Below are 17,066 nucleotides of genomic sequence, written 5' to 3' on the forward strand. Positions count from 1 at the left end.
CCGGCGGGCGTCCCGAGGGGCGGGCCCCAGGCGCAGGCCGCTACGTGCAGCCCCAGCGCGGCGGGATGGAGCCCGCCGACGCTCTCGGCGCGGGCGCAGCGCCGCGGCCACCCCACTGAATCTGGGGCGCCCCAGGAGCACCCGCCCTTTCTTCCCCTGCGGCGGGGAACGCCAAGGTTACGTAACCCCGGCCGCCGCTGTATCTCGGCTGACCTGGGCCATCGCAGGCCCCTGCATTTCGGACGCTGACCAGGCCAGGAGCTCGGGGCTCCAGGAGAGCCGGAGACTGGGATGCGCGGTGAAGGGACCGGCGGAGGTGGGAGATGGGGGGCGGGGGAGCAGACGGACGTGACCAGAACGGAGTGGGAGGGGCGAGGACCTCGCGGCGCAAAGGACGAGGATGCGGAGGAGCTGACGTGACTGGAATGGAAGGGAGGGGCGGGAACCGGAGATGAATGGGGTAGGGGTGGGCAGCGGAGGGCACAGGGACCTGAGTGGGGAGGGCTGGGGTGGGGAGCGAGAGGAGTTTCACGGAGAGGTTACAAGGAAAGCATCTGAATGAGGGGGCGAATGGAACAGTATTAAGGGGCAAGGGGAGTAGGCGAGCAAGGGAGAGGAGGCGGAGAGGGCAGAAGAGGGGAGCAGATTAGGAGGGAATATGGGTGGGCGAAGATACCACAATGAGGGTAGGGACTGAGGCAGGAGAGGGGCTGGCTGACCCATCTGACTTTGGAAGAAACAGGAGCTGGGGGCTTTGAAGAACAGGTCCCGGGCGCAAGCAGCTTCTCTCCCCGGACCCAACCAGGTCCGCGATGCCCAGGATCCAGCGCCGCCACGGAACGGATGCCGGGGTGCCACACTAGCCCGGCCAAGGGAGCCCAGGCGGGCACGGATGGCCCAACCCCTGCCCCTGCTCACCTCCGGCGTGGTCCGGCTCGAGCTCCTGTAGAGAGGTCTGCAGGCTCCGGGGGCGTCGCTCCTCTGGGGAGGCGGCTGACTCTGCCTCAAGGTTATCCCGACTGCAGGGCCGTCGCAATCCCTCCGCCGCCCCGCCCCGCCCCCACCCAACCCTGGCTTCCGGCTCGCCCGGCCCGCCCTTCTGCGTGCACGGGCAGCAGGCACCGCAGCGGGAAGTGCCGCGAGGCCCGCGCGGGCCTGCAGGTTGCCCTTTTGGGGAGGACTACATTCTGCGGCGGAAGGTCACTGCATAAAGTAACTCTTAGACTGACGCTCGGAAGAGGCCAATAGGGAAGCGAAAAGGCGGCAGGGTCCGCCCACGGAGTCCTAGATGTCAGCCTCCCAGACCCTCAGGCGCCTGGGCCACCTGTTGCCGCTAATTAGCAAGGCCGAGGAGGGCCCTTCTCCTGACCCTCGGTCCCGGCCTCTCCGGGTGCCCTAGCCTATTGCGGCGGTTCCCAGATTTAAGGGTCCCCCGACATCATTTCCCCAGCGCCGCCCCGCGACTCCCCACCCCTCCGGGTGCTTGCCCCAGCGCACACCTCGGGGCACTGAGCTGAACAGGAGGTTGGGGAGCCTGAGATGGGATCCGAAGGTGGGGACAGGAGATTCGTGAGATGGTGGGAGGTCGGACCCGCCTTTGGGGCGCTCGGGCGTGGGAGTGAGCGTAGGGAGAACTGGGAAGGGCGCGGTGTACGTGGAGCGGGAGTGCGAGGCCCTTCTGTTCTTAGGGTTAGAACATGGAAGGACAAATTGGGGCTGTGTGAATACTTTGGTAGGACTGGAATCCCAGACAGTAGAAAGCGTATAGAAGGTATTAATGTTAGTGCAGAACTGACCATCCATCAGGAAATACCACGTCAGAACGTGAGGGCCAATGATCTTTGCTGGAGTTAGCACTTCTGTTTTCAACCTTTTATTTTTAAATCGATACTGTTTTCTTACATTTTCTCCAAATCATTTTCCAGTTTCTCAGTAATTAGCCAACAACCAGTGGTAACAGCAGTTATCAGTGAAACAGCTGTTAACCCTTGCCTTTATTCAGACAAGTTTTGAGAGCAGATACAATGTTGCTTCATTAAAAATCATGAAGACTCTTCTTTTAGGTTCTTTGCTTTTCCTGGAAAATGAGACCAATGGGTGTGACCTGTTCAGGCAGACACCCTGCAGCTGAATCACAGGCCTTCAGTATGCTTTCCTTTAGCTCAGATAAGCTGGGAAGAAAAAGTGAGCCTAAAAGTAAATTTCTGTTTGGGATAAAATCTTTTAATTTCTTCTGTGAGCCTATTCAGGTCCCTTAGTTCAAGATAGGAAGTAAATGCTTGTTTATTGAAGTGGTGAGAGCACATGAAGTTGTTGAGAGGAATAAAGGCCATGCGCCACCAGGGAAAATCACATTTGTTCCTATCCAGAGGAAGAGGAATGGCATAAATGGCCCTTTCTGGCTCCCCAGCTAAGGATAAACTAAGTACAGTGGTGGACAACCCTGGGGATATGGGAAGCAGAGAGGGGTAGAGATCTGGTCAATGCTACACAATGCTGTACTATGCTGTACTGGTCAAAGTTCTAAATCTAGATATAAGCATTTCCAAGATTGAAGTGCACCTCTATGAAACTGGAGAGTTGGTGGCAAACCATTGCCCTTTGGTTACAGATGTTGATCATCCAATAGTTATAAAAATGCTGTCTATAAAACTCTGGCAGAGACAAATCCAGCATATCCTTGCTCACATTAGATGCATAGTGAAAGTTTGTTACATTGAGTTTAAGGTGATTATCGTTTTGCTGAAAAGCAGCATAGTATAGAAGCTTTTGTTTCATCATATCTTAATTCCAATTCCACTCACTAGCTCTATGACTATATCCTGTAATTTAATGTGTAAGAGTCTAGTTCCTTAAAAGTAAACTGAAGACAATTCCTGCTTCATAGGGTGGGGTTTAATCAGATATGTGTAGATAAGTACAGCACAGGGCCCTCTTTACAGCATAGGCATCCTCTTTCTTTGGGAATTGACTTCTTGAAGCTTGTCCTTATAACTGGCTCCAGGACACCTTTCTGAATTCACATAACTTAGTTTGCCTTTCTATTGATCATCCTCCTGAATCTTCACTGTCTTGACCCAGCAACAAGTAACCCCAGGACAATAGGAAACTGGAAAGCTGAGGAAGAGGCAGATTCTCCTAGAGGCCAGGCTCCTCCCCCTAGAGCCAGCCCTTCCACTGTGCTCATTGACCTGGCAGGTTGGGAGGGGTAGCCACTGGGTTTACTGGACTGGGGTATGAATGAGGCTGTAGATTGCTGTTTTACCTGTTTGGATTCTGAGCCACAGAACCACAGAATCTGGAGTTTAATGCTTTAAGTCTCAAAGGCCATTTGGAGTCCCTGGTGGGGAAGGTGTGTCAGTAAACGATGCTAGACCCAATCTTGGAGCCCAAAGATGAGCTTTGGCCCTGGTTATAGGCTTTACCATTACGGACCTCTTGGCCTCTGCCTGAAACAGCAATGTTATTTCTCTATCAGGACAATACAGATTTCCAGGGTAGCCCATAGGTCCTGAATGTCAGGTTTAAAGCAGAAATGTTTATCACTTTGGACTTTATATGCCTTTTCCAGAGCCAGACCAAGTAGACTTTTACATTTATTCTGTCTTCCTTCAGACTCCCAAGATCTCTTCAGGCCCACCAGGATGGCACAAAATCTTAATTCCAGAGTTCCCTCCAGAAAATCCTAGATGGAAAGGAAAGTTGCCTTCTGGAGTTAAGTAAGGATAAAGAGAGAACAGGTTGTCTGGGAAAGAGGTTTCACAGAGGAAGAGATGAAGGGTTGGTTAAGATAGAGATGGGTATAGGAAGGCCATTCCAAGGGGAAGGGACAGGGAAGAATGTTTTCTGAATGAAACTGTGTATCTGGTACCCCCTCCTGAAGAAATGCCCCATCAGCACTTAGAAGCAAGAAGGAAGCAGAAGTACTGCTTCAGCCAAGGTGACTCTGTCAGCTGATGTAACCTCCAGCAATCTTTTTCTAGTCCAGGACTGCTAGGGCTCACAGGACAAGCCTCCTTAGAGCAGGTTAATCCTGTCCACCAAACTGCTTCCTTGGGGGCACTACAAGTGTAGCCAGAGCTTAGGTTCCCTAAGATGCAAATGTAAGCAGATCCTATCTTCCAAAAGTAATCAAGATTTGGAGGACCAAGAAAGACATCAGTGAACAATGGATCAAGTGCCCCCTTCCCCAGGAAGTCCTCCTGTTACAATTCAAAGTCTGCTTTTTCCTTGGCACCTTGCTTCTAGTCTCCACCTCCCTACTCACTGGCTACCAGCTAACCAGATCCACTTATCCCCCAAATGACAACTAGTTTTAAGGTTACTTCGGTCTGTCTACTAGATAAAATAATTTTGGTAGACAATGCTTTAAGTTAGGGTGGCATTTTTGGCCTCATTGCAGGAGGTTCTGAAACATTTATGGAAAGTCCTATACTCCAAAGAGAATGATGCCCCTTCAAATGAATTAAGCCTACTTTATTCCCATCCTTTCTAGGAGGAGGGCTCTGGGGGAATTCTGTGACCCATGAATTCCTTCCCACCACTCCGAAATTGGGTCCAGAAGCTGAGACATCTTCCAAACCTCCATCTCAGAATCCATCCTGTGAGAAGCTGGTAAGTAACCCAGTTATGACTCAGCACCAGACTCTCTCCCTGCTGGCCAGAATGAAGGGCGGAATCAAGCAGGAGGCTCCTCCCCTATGAATGGCTACATCCTTACCACAAATTGAGTCATAGCCACACCCTACATGGATGGAAAATTACCCTGAGAGGGAAGGAGAAAGTTAAGATCCCAGGGTTTTTGAGATCTCAATCCAAAAATCACAGCCATCTACTCTTCACCTGGAACTAACTGAGGAAAAGTTATTTTCCTGGCCCTGGGCTCTAGCCCTAAGCATGTCCAGGTCTAAATGAAATGGGGCTCCTTGAGCCCAGGACTAGGTGAAAGGTAGGAGGCCACTGTCAACCTGTGTGTGCAGTATTTTAATAGCCTTGGCCTCTGGGAAGGACAATCTCTTGCTCAAACCTGGCTTTCACAGCCCCCCCCCCCCCCAAGGTAGCCAGGCGTGGGTCGGGGAAAGGGCACTATTTCCCCAACTCCCCCTCCAGGCTGTGGGAGGATTCCACTCTAGAAGCTCAAGGCCCCATCTAGCAAGTTTCCCTGCAATAAAGGCATTCTTGCCTTTATTAGATTTTACACCATACATGTTTTGAATTTTTTTTAGCCATGATTATATATGGCTTTCAAACATCTCAAATTCAAAAAGTCCTGTTGCTTTTACATGGAACACTATAAAATGGGGTTCAGTAAGCCCTCACTTAATGTAATCGGTAGCTTTCTGGGCCTTCAAGGGAAAGAGCATGCAACTAGACCAATTTTACCACAGGCTAATTGGTACAAACAACAGTTAAGTTCCTATGGCATATTATCAACATCATAAAGACATGTTATTTGAGGGATTGCTGTACTTAATTTCATTAGAATTTTTTGGCATTTTTAAAAAAAGATCATCATCATGTACATGTTCTAAAAAACCCCAGACACCCATGAGCCTAGCTTAGGTATTAGAGTTTCTCTGGTAACATACCCTATCTGTTCATTACTTCTCATTCCATCATTTACTAGTACTTGCTGTCATCTGCCACTGATAAAGAAAAATTATAAGAAATGCTTACAACTGAGAAAAATCTATTGACAATATCTGAAAATAGAGCAAAAATGTTGTTATATCATTTGAGTAGTCAAGCACCTAGGTACAGTTGCTGGAACACCATCGGAAGCAATCTGAGAACCTTAGGGGAAGTAAAAGGATGGTTAACAGTTCAGGTCCTGGAGTTGGGCAGATCTGGTTAAAAAGCCAGCATTGCCACTAACCAGCTATGAGACTTGGACACAGTAAGATCTCTAGAGAAATCCTATCTTCCAGCTTTTGTTGACAGGATTAAATGAAAACATTTGTAAAATTTGAAAGGCTATCTAGTATAGAACCAGAACAGCAGTTCTGGAGTCAGGTTGCTTGTCAGTTGCTAGCTGTGGAACATGGGCAAATCACTATCTTCTGTGCCTCTCTTATCTACAAAATGGGAATAATGGCACCTCCTTTATAGGCTTGTGAGAATTATATTAGTCAATACATGTAAAGAGCTTACAATGCCAAGCACATAGTAAGCCAAAGCGTTAGCAAATTATTAAAGTGTTCAGCATAATGCCTAGCACCTGCCTAGTAAAAACTAAGATGTTAACTGTCTCTGATACTATACAGATAAGCTGCAAAGGTCATCCCAGGAGGCAGAAATGTCAATTAGGGTGGGATTCCCGATGGGGTCATTTACTCAGTGAAGAGGGTTTCTGCTAGACCTGAAACCAGAAGAGAGCCTTAGGAGACTTGTAGAATCAGAATGTAGTAGTCTTGATCAAGAATGGATAAAGAAGTTCAACAGCTTCTAGGGGAGTGGACCTTAAGAATGGTACTTCCAAATGAAGGCAACTCAGGAACTACAAAGCAGGTAAGGAACCCAGGCAAAGAAAATTATTTCCAAAGTAGGGTGAAGGTAATGAAAGAAAATAGCTGATCTAGCACAGGCTTTGTAAATCAAGAAGCTATACAATAATAATAATAATAATAATAAAAACTATATAGGGGATTTTTAAAAATTATTATTGTAAATTGAATTTATTGGGAGGCAGACCTCACGTTATTGCACTTCACAGATGCTTTCTTTTTTCTTTTTTAACAAATTGAAGGTAATACCCTCCATGAGCAAAAAGATTAAAACTTGCTTTATTGCAATACTTACTTTACTGCAGTGGCCTGGAATCGAACCCACAGTATCTCCAAGGTATGCCTATACTTGAAAAGCCAGGCTTGTTTAAATGCTTAAAAAAAAAAAATTCTGTGCTTCTATTTGTTTTTCTTCATTAATATTTCAAACTATTTGGCAATGTCCAACCTGTCTCTTACAACTAACTTAGGGTTGTAGGTACATGGAGCACAAAGGCCAGCAGAGGTTGGTAGTGGGAATTTCTATAGGGAGATGGATTTCACTGAAACAATTAGATCTAGAAACAGCAGTCTTCCAGCACCTTGCTGGCTTGCCTTGGAGAATCTGGGTTTTATTTCATTATGGAAGGCTGCACTTCCTTAGGATCTTTTTATAGATTTCAAGTTAGACACAAACCCAACTGCCAGGTCTCTCCCCACTTCCCTATCCCAAAGAAGTAGATGGGAGGAGGAAGAGTAAGGCCCCTGCCACTGAGATACAGAGCAAGGGAAAACGGATAGGTTTTGTGCAGAAAGCAGAGGTTCTAATGTGACCTAATTTCCAGAGATAGTAAATCTGAGCTGCTTTGGCCTCAATGGTCCTTTTAAAACCTGAGGAACAGTTAATCAGTGGTATTGTATTCTATATTCGTCTCAGTTTGTGTCACCTGCATAACTGTTAATTTCCCTTCTTTAATCAATTGATTAAAATGTTGACAGATCTGTAGTACACTACACTAGATGGACTCAGCTTTGACTTCACCTAACTTAAATAGTTCCAACCCTCACAATATTCCACTCTCCCCACTCCCACTCCCATTTGGGGGCTTGGGGCAGGTGCTGGGCCAAGGCCAGTCAAACCACAGTGATCATATCCAGTCCACAGCACCTTCCATTTTATTGTTTTATTTACAAACAGGGTGAAGTCAACTGGGAAAATCAGGGATAGGGGGTCAGTCTGGGCCATCCAAATGTGGAGTGGTTCCTGGGTCAGTCTCCACCATGAAGGCCGCCTCTTCTGTCCTTTTCCTGCCCCTTGGTAATGGCCCCTTGATTCCTCAGGGCAGTCTCGCCTGCTGCTCCTGAGCCCTTTAATAAGGGCAGATGGATCCTGGGGGAATAGGGGTGGTAGAGGGCTGGGGCCCCCTTAGTTTGTGTAAACCTGAGTTCCGATCACACGCATGATTTCCTTCTGTATCTTGGGGTCCTGAGTATTAATGTTGGCATCGCCCACCTGACCATCCTCATATCTGCCAAAGACAGGGCAAGTGTGAGCACAAGAGGGAGTACAATATCAAATAATGTCAACCAGTGGAACTGTATTTGGAAGTGGGCCATCCCAGAAGTAAAAACCCTTTCTTGGTTCTCCTTAGGATGGAAGAAATTCAACTTGTCTGTTTTTCTCTAAACAGACCCTGATATATAGGCATCCCCAACCTCCAAGGGGAAAGTCCAGTGCCTGCTGCACTCAGGAAGCCAGGGACAAGTATCAAATAACAGCAGTAACACACCAGCACTCCCCCACCCTCACTCCTCAGAGTAATCCCCAAGGTATCCTCCTAGACTTACACAAAGAAGAACCGTGTGCAGACATGGTCGGACACAGGGCACACCCAGATGTTCCCATGCTTCTGGAGGTCTTTAGATGTAATCACTGAGAAGAAGGGGTCAGAGTTATATATGTAATGCTTAGGTCAGAGTCCAGGCAGGGGAGGGAAGACATGATGCTTCAACATTACCCTTGGCTGGACCATGCACCATTAGTTGCAACAAAAAGAAAGGTCGGGGACCTAGGAAAACAGGGACTGGTTAAGCTACCTACCTTCACAAAGTGCTATACAGTTTAGATTCCGACTCTGCAGGAACCTTGACTGAATGGATCGGGTCTGGAAGAGGAAGACAGCAGAGCCAGGTAGACTGTTATAGCTTTCCAATAGAAGCTTGTTAGCTGGTGATGGGTGGGATCAGGGATAACCTGGGCTCCCAGCCACCACCCCCCACCCACACAAATTTTACTTTCCCATAACCAGTCTGGATGCATCCATAGCTTCCATCTTTACATTTTTATGTCACTGCACTTTTTTCATAAACTCAATCTCTGCTTTCATACTTACGACTAAAGCCACTTATGACTCTGGAAGTGTGTTCAGTTTATAATGTAACTGATTCTTTCAAATGCTCTTCAAACTACCCACCACCCCTACCACGTTTCCCGATCCATCTCTGTAGCCAAAAATTATCCCAGGAGAAGGGTACTGTCTCACTGGAGCAGGGCCAACTAATAATACCTGGGGGATGGTATTCATCCTGTTATATCTCTGGACCAGCTCATCCTTGGAAGGCATCCTGTGCTGTCCTTTTCCCATTCCTGTCACAGAACAACAAACCCAGTTCATTCACCCATTCCTTAATCAAACATTTGCTCAAGTGCCTACTATGTGTCAGGCACTGAGCTAGACACTTGGCAGTACAGTGGTGAATAAAACAAACAAGGTATCTTTCCTCACAAAATTTAGTCTGGTGGAGAGTACAGGCAAAGAACAAGTAATTACAACACAGTATGGCAAGTGTTGTGATGGGGAGAATATAGAGCACTGTGTAGGCCAGAGGCAGAGAAGGAACCTAGCCGAGGGGTCTGAAGAAGGCTTCCTAGTGACAGCTAGGCTGAGAACTCTAGGATTAGGAAGAATTAGTTATATGAAGAGGGGACAGTGTTCTGGGTAGAAGTAACAGGATATAGAAGGAAACAAGCAGTATGCCTCAGTTTGTATGAAGCACAGTCAATGGCAGAGGAGTGACCAGAGATGATGTCTAAGAGGTGAGCTAGGATCAGGTCAAGCAGGCCTTCTAGGCCATGTTAAGGCAACTAGAGTTCATCCTGAGAATACCAGGGAATCACTGAAGGGTTCTACAATAGGAGAGTAACACAAGAAATGAGACAGGAACGAGGTGCCCAAGACAGTGGTGACATCAATACCTTGGATCAAATGCCAGGCTGAGTGAAACGAGTAGAGAGGAAGCAAGCAGAGCAAGTCAGATCTGCTCTAGTCTCAAAGTGACATAAAATACTGTGACCAGAATCATTCCAAGAAAACAAGGAAAAAGCACAGCAGTTAAGTGATAAATAATTTTCCACAGATAAACACAATGGCAAAAACCTTGCTTCCTTCAGAAAGTCTTCCCTCACTTTAGGAAGTGGTGCCAATTCCCTCCAGTTTCCACCGTATCTAAATCTATAAATCCTCCACCATCCTTACCCACCAATGAACAGTCCTCTTTATAACATTTATAGACTCATTCTGGATTTTTCTTAGATACAAAACAGTGCTTGTGTGCCCCTGCTCCCAACTCTTTTTGGCCTGTGATTAGGAATTCAGTCTCTATGCTCAGCTTTAGCACAGGCCCAGCCTTATCACAGATCTTATGTGTGTGTGAGACTGAGAGGAAGATGGATGAAGATGGGAAATGATACTATCATTACAGGCCATCAGCAGGGCCCTTATCAACCACTCCACCCTGGAATTGCCTATTATTACTAATTCCACTCTGCTTCAACTTTTCGTCTTGTGATAGCCATGGTGTAGCTGTGGGAATGATAACCACTGGACTGACATTCTTCACTGCTCAAGCTGTCAATTCATCATGCACTCACACTAAAGTCCGACAGAATTGTGGCCTGAACAAAACTCAGGGCAAGGAGAACTTCAAGACCTGAACTGCTAATTTCTTCCTCCTACACACTCACCACCCATTTCCACCTTCTCCATTAGCCTGAACTAGGTTTAGCTCTGCATCCAAACATGACCTTCTCAGCCTGGGTATTTCAGTGCAAGATTCTGAGTAAAATTCTCATTTAGGTTCTACCCCAGAAAACAGGAAAACACTCGGAAATTCTCATTTAGGTTCTACCACAGAGAATAGGAAAGAACAATCTGATTTCTATGGCTGGTCTTAGAGATGATCCTTATGATATAAATTTTGTCTCATCCCAATCCTGTTGCACACCATCCTGTCCATACTACTACCCCTAGTGATCTTTGGTTAGTTTCCTAAGACCAGACCCTGAGAACATCATGGCTAGAATAACCCCTGGATGTTTTGTGTCTGGAATATATACCTATTCCAAGTCTCTAAACAGGAATAAATAGATGGAGTTTACCATCTCCTTTCTGACTGGCTCTCATTTTAATGTGCATACTCTGGCCAAGTCATTGGAGGCTCCGCTAGTCAAAATGATGCTCTCTATACTGCTCCCAGAAGGCACCCAATGCTGCTGGCTAAGGATACCCTCAGAAAGAACAGAGAAAATCAGATCAGAATAGGGTGGAAGGAAACATGCAATAAGATAATATTGACCAAATGCTAGAGTAACTACAGTAAGTTGGACACTTGCACATATTCTACCCATTGTTATACAGACCCAAATATCTATGGGGCCCTCATAGAGTCAGTCATTCAAGCAAAGCCTACCCCGTCAGTCCAATATAATAGTAAAAACATTGTCCTAGAAGTTAGGAGATCTGGATTCCTGTGTTAGCTCTGCTACTCAGTTGTGTCATCCCAAAGTCATTTAACATCTCTGAGTTTCAGCTTCCTTATCTAAACAATGGGGATTGGACAAGATGACCTATAACTCTAATAGTAAAATCCTATGGTATTTTGTATCTATAATCAATTGACCTTTTCAAGAAGAATGGTATCATATGATGTTTTTAAGTAATCAGTAGAGTGATGAAGAAAGGTAAGTCAGTTATCAGACTTCTGGCTCCATCTGATAAATAATGGTATTCAGGCACTTTGTGGTAAGCAAAGGCCAGTGACAGAGGGAGAAAATAGGGAGAAAATAGACAGGAAGAATCTTGTGGGCACTGAGAACCAGGAGAATTTCACTATTTGGAAAATATAAGAGTTTAATTAGAGGCAAGCTCAGCCTGCGACAGAGATAAAAACTGAGGAATCTAGACAAAGAAGCTGAAAAGACTACCCTAACCACCCCTCCCCCACTTTAGACCCCAGGCACACAGAGTAAGATCCATGTACACACTTAATAAATATTTATTCGACACTTACCCTGTGTGGATTAATCCTAACATTTGGTTCATGACACACTGTTATTTATTTATTTATTTATTTATTTATTTATTTATTTATTTATTATTTATGTATTATTTATTATTTATGTCCTCACCCAAGGATATTTTTTTCATTGCTTTTCGGAGAGTGGAAGAGAGAGAGAAAAACATCAATGTGAGAGAGACACATTGATTGCTTGCCTACCACACATACCCCAACCAGGGCCTGGGATTGAGCCTGCAACCAAGGTACATGCCCTTGACCGGAACTGAACCCAGGACCTTTCCATCAGTGGGCCAGTGCTCCAACCACTGAGCCAAACCTGGTAGGGCCACACTGACATTTATTTAATAGGACACTGAATACCTACAGACCCAACCTAAGAACTAAATCCAAGAACTAAAACATTACCAGTGACTTATATCTAACTATGTGCTACTACCTGTGTCCCCTTGGGAGGTAACTACCATCCTGAAATTTCTTCAGTTTTATCTCACACACACACACAAATACACCCCTAAATAGTGTTTAACTTTCTTTGCTTTTGAACAACATTAAAAAGGTAGCACACAGTAGTCTTTTGGGCTTGCCTTTTTTCCTCAGCTTATTACTATGATTTTTCCATGTTGTTGAATGCCACTGTTCATTCATTTCCATTGCTGAATAATAGTCAATTGTGAGAATGTATTTATCCGTTCTCCCGATTTGGGTTGTTCCGAAGATTTGCTGTTGCAAACAGTATTGCCTTGAACATCTGTGTACACATCTTTGGGTGTACACACGCAGGGATGAAAATGCTGTGTCACTGGGATAAAATTTCTCAGCTTTAACTTATCACCAAATTTAAAACAAAGTGGTCATACTAATTTATACCCCCTTAAGCAATAAAAGAGATCCTGATGATCTACAACCTCTGATACAGAGGTATCAGATTTCTTAATTTTTGCTAATCCACATGGGTGCTAAAATGGTAAATCACCTTGGTCTTGATTTTACTTCCTTGATTAATAGTGGCTGAGCAGCTTTTCACATTTTTTGGTCATCTCTTCAGTGACATGCCTGTTCATGTCATCTGCCTATTTTTTAAAATCTTTCCTTTTTTAAATTAGTTGATGTACATCTTTATATGTTTCAGGTGTATACCCCAGTGACCAGACATTACATAATTTAATAAGTGATCACCCCAATAAATCCTGTACCCATCCAGCACCATGCCTAGTTATAAGAATATTATTGACTATATTCCCTAAGCTGTACTTTACATCCCCATGACTATTCTGTAACCACCAATTTGTATTAATCCCTTCACCTTTTTTGCCCATCCCCCTAATGCCCCTTCCATCTCGCAACTAACAAAAAGTTCTCTGTATCCATGAGTCTGTTTCTGTTCCACTTGTTCATTTTGTTTGTACATTCAGTTGTTGATATGTATTTATTGCCATTTTATTGTTCATATTTCTTATCTTCTTCTTAAAGAAGACCCTTCAACATTTCATATAATACTGGTTTGGTGGTGGTGAATTTCTTTCCTTGTCTAGGAAGCTCTTTATATGCCCATTGATTCTAAATGGAAGCTTTGCAGGATAGAGTAATCTTGGTAGTAGGTCCTTGCTTTTCATCACTTTGAAAATTTCTTGCCACTCCCTTCTGGCCTGCAGTTTTTGAGAAATCAGCTGGAAGTCTTATGGGAGTTCCCTTGTAGGTAACTGCTATTCTCTTGCTGTTTTTAAGATTCTGTTTGTCTTTAACCTTTTGCATTTTAATTATGATGTGTCTTGGTGTGGGCCTTTTGGGGTTTATCTTGTTTGGGACTCTCTGCACTTCCTGGACTTATATGTCTGTTTCCTTCACCAAGTAAGGTAAGTTTTCTGTCATTTTTTCAAATAGGTTTTCAATTTCTTGCACTCTCTCTTCCTTCTGGTATCCCCATGATACAAATGTTGGTATACTTGAAGTTGTCCCAGAGGCTCCTTACACTATCTTTTTAAAATTTTTCTTTTTTCTTTTTGCTCTTCTGATTGGGTGTTTTTTGCTAACTGATATTCTGAATGGATAATTTGATTGTTGGCTTCACCTACTCTACTGTTGATTCTCTGTAAATTATTCTTTATTTCAGTTAGTGTATCCTTGTTTTTTTAATGTGCTGAAGTCCTAAGTTCCTTGAGCACCCTTATAACCAGTGTTTTGAATGCTGCATCTAGATTGCTTGTCTCCATTTTGTTATTTTTCTGTAGTTTTGTTCTGTTCTTTCATGTGAGCCATGTTTGTCTCCTCATTTAGGCTGCCTCCTTGTGCTTGTTTCTATGTATTAGGTAGAGCTGCTATGTCTCCTAGGCTTGGTAGGGTGGCCTAATATAGTTGGTGACCTGAAGGGTCCAGTGGCATAGCCTCCTTGATCACTCCAACTGGGTACTCGAGGTGTGCCCCTCGTGTGGGCAGTACACCCTTCTGTTGTAATTAAGTCTTGATTGCTGTAGGCACATCAATGGGAGGGGTTTACTTAGGCTGATCAGCTGCAAGATTGTCTGTGACCACTGACCACCAACCTCCAACCATCTTGGAAGATCAACTGTGCAGTGGCCCACCACACAGAGCAAGACTTACTTCAGCAGGGCTCTGGTACTGAGTCCAAACCTTGAGTATGTCACTTGTGGAGGTGGTTGGGTGGTGGTGCTTCGATGTGGTCTGAAGCTGTCTACTGGGTGCACTGGCTCTGGGACCTCCTGGGAGGTGCAGGCCAAGGTCAACCACCACCTGTGTTCTGCCTGGGGCCACCAGGCATGAGCTACAAAGCAGTCTGCAGATGGCTGGTATTTGTGCAGGGTTTGGAGGTGCCCAGCCAAGGCCAGGCTCTGACTCAAAGCCGGCTACTGTTAATACTAGGCCTAGGGCCACTTAACAAGAGGTAAGGGGCTTGCTGAGGCCAGATGCTACTTGTGATTTTAGGAAAATCTGAAGCCCGAGTTATTCCTATGTTTAAAGCCACTGGAAACAGCCTGGGAGGGCCCAAAAGTTGGGTGGGGATGGGTCTCAGGGAATCACCAGGGTGGGGCAGTGTGAGCCAGGTTGATGGAATCTCAGATATGGCACTCATCTGCTGGCTCTGTGGGGGAAGGACTCATCAAAGGAACAATGGCTTCTGTCAGCACTTCTGTCTGGGAGAAAGCTGTCCCTCCAGCTCTCACCCTGATGCCAAACAATGCAGTTCCTCCCCTTATGTCTCTGATGCCTTTTAAGCTGCTTCCCCAGTGCTGGAGCTTAGAGGGAATGAGTCCTAGTAGGTCCACGTGCAGGCCCTTTAAGAGGAACTGCCTGGGACTCCAGAAGCCTCAGCCTCTCTCAGCCTCAATCCATGCTGGTTTTTACAGCTAGAAAGTTAAGGGGATGTCTCTTCCTGGCACTGGAACTGAGCTGGGTGGCCTGGTGTGGGACTGGGGCCCCTCACTCCTCAGGGGGGCCTCCACCACTGAGGTATCTCTCCTGAATTTATCCGCCACGTGTCAGTGTGGGACCAGCACTTATGCATCTCTGCACCTCCTACCAGTCTTTTTATTTTTAAATATGTCTTTATTGATTTCAGAGAGAGGAAGGGAAAGGGAGGGAGAGAAACATCAATGATGAGAGGTCATTGATTGGCTTCCTCCTGTACACCCCCCATGGGAGAATGAGCCCACAACTCAGGCATGTGCCCTGACTGGGAAATTGAACTGCGATCTCCTGGATCATAGGTCAGTGCTCAACCTCTGAGCTACACCAGCTGGGCTTTCCTACCAGTCTTCATGTGGCTTCTTCAATTTCATAGTTGTAGGACTTCCATTCAGCTCGATTTCAGGTGGTTCTGAATGATGGTTGTTCTGTAGTTTAGTTGTAATTTTGATGTTGTGGGAGGAGGTGAGTACCACATTTACCTATGTCACCATCTTAATTGGAAGTCTTTAATTATTGGGTTGTTCTTTTCTTACTGATTGGTAAGATTCTTTTTTTAATCCTGAGGACATGCTCTTACTGATTTTTAGAGGAAATGAGAGAGGGAAAGGGGGGTGAGGGAGAGATAAAGGAACATTGATTAATTGCCTCCCATACTCGCCCTGACCTAGAATTGAACCCACAACTTTTTGATGCACAGGTTGGGATGCTCCAAAACTGAGCCACCTAGCCAGGGGGATTTGTAAGAGTTTTTAAGATATATTTTTATTACTAATCTTTTATGACTATATGTGTTGCAAATGTCTCCTCCTGGTTTGTAGCTTGTCTTTTAACTTTCTTAAGATGTCTTCTAATAAACAGAAGTTGTTAGTTTATTATTAATAAAGTCAAATTTACCAGTCTTTTAAGACTTATGATTCCATCTTTTTATATTCTCTGGATGATTCTCTATAAAACTGTGCAATAATTTGTTCCTTGAAAGTTTAGACTGAACTGAAAACTATCTGAGCTAGATGGTTTTTTTGGGTTTTGGGGGGTGTATGTGTGTAAAATTTTAAACTACGATTTCAATGTCTTTTATAGTTTTAGAGCTATTTAGGCTTTCTATTTCTTTTTGAATAGGTTTTTAGTTATATTTTTCTAGGAATTTATCCATTTCGTCAAAGTTTTCAAAGTACTGGCATAAAGTTAACAAAATCCTCCCATTATCTTTCTAAATTCTGCTATATCTGTAGTTATGTTCCCTTTTTCATTCACCTAATTGTGTTCTTTTTCTTCAATGTAACCAGTTGTATCTGGTTTTTGTTTTTTTTGTTTTTTAGTTCTTTAAAAGAATCAATTCTTGGCTCTTTGGTTCAATCTATTGTAGAGAACAGATTGGTTTTGGTTCTTATTCGTATTATCTCTCTTCTTCTACTTTGTGTAACAGTTATAATTACTGGAGGATACTGAATAATAATCTATAAAGACTCTAGCACTGTCCCCTTTATACTGTAGACATGCAACTATATGGCAGCTCTCCTTTATACAGAGACTATCCAGAACAAGAACAAAAGAAGACAGAAAAGGAATGAAGACATGAACTTGGAACACTGAGAGAGTTCTAAGTCAGCATCCTTTTCTGAGCAGGACAAAGCTGGACTCATCTCCTGATCAGATTCTGGACCTTTCATGCCTTATCTTTGGAATAAAATGCTTTCTCTTGCATTCACTGTGACTGATATTATAGTGTGTAATTATACATAGTTGAAAAGATGGATGACTGGGAAAAGAACAATGTCTCCAGAAATGTAAGCCAATGGAAGG

The 17,066-nt window shown here is 44.6% G+C and overlaps 2 protein-coding genes and 1 long non-coding RNA gene across 16 annotated transcripts in view; 1 reads left to right on the forward strand and 2 right to left on the reverse strand.

Annotated features, from left to right (window-relative positions):
- PKM (pyruvate kinase M1/2) overlaps window positions 1-1,356 on the reverse strand; it is a 32,222-nt gene extending 30,866 nt beyond the window's left edge. The window contains exon 1 of one of the 5 annotated variants that reach the window (XR_013998277.1): window positions 919-1,191. The gene's annotated coding sequence lies outside the window, so the exon portion shown is untranslated. Of the gene's footprint in view, window positions 1-213; window positions 296-918 lie in introns of those variants that run through there. The other 4 variants (XM_081129969.1, XM_081129967.1, XM_081129971.1 and 1 more) reach the window with 4 other exon arrangements.
- Window positions 29-16,976, forward strand: LOC308553846. Of its 2 annotated transcripts, XR_013998291.1 has the most exons (4): window positions 29-316; window positions 3,616-3,719; window positions 4,496-4,614; window positions 16,792-16,976. It is a non-coding gene; the product is annotated as an uncharacterized lncRNA (long non-coding RNA). The 2 variants fall into 2 exon arrangements; XR_013998292.1 differs by lacking the exons at window positions 29-316; window positions 3,616-3,719 and adding an exon at window positions 1,277-1,552.
- The window catches only part of PARP6 (poly(ADP-ribose) polymerase family member 6), a 36,330-nt gene continuing 26,895 nt past the window's right edge, over window positions 7,632-17,066 (reverse strand). For 3 of the 9 annotated variants that reach the window (XM_081129829.1, XM_081129827.1, XM_081129828.1), the window contains exons 21-24: window positions 9,050-9,129; window positions 8,584-8,647; window positions 8,331-8,415; window positions 7,632-8,011 (exon numbers count right to left, since the gene is read on the reverse strand). In XM_081129829.1, coding sequence (XP_080985955.1) covers window positions 7,909-8,011; window positions 8,331-8,415; window positions 8,584-8,647; window positions 9,050-9,129 — 332 coding nt within the window. In that variant the 3' untranslated portion in view covers window positions 7,632-7,908. The remainder of the gene's footprint in view (window positions 8,012-8,330; window positions 8,416-8,583; window positions 8,648-9,049; window positions 9,130-17,066) is intronic. The other 6 variants (XR_013998269.1, XR_013998270.1, XM_081129826.1 and 3 more) reach the window with 3 other exon arrangements.

The sequence above is a fragment of the Miniopterus schreibersii genome (genome assembly GCF_964146895.1).
Source record: "Miniopterus schreibersii genome assembly, chromosome: 1".
NCBI lineage: Eukaryota > Metazoa > Chordata > Mammalia > Chiroptera > Miniopteridae > Miniopterus > Miniopterus schreibersii.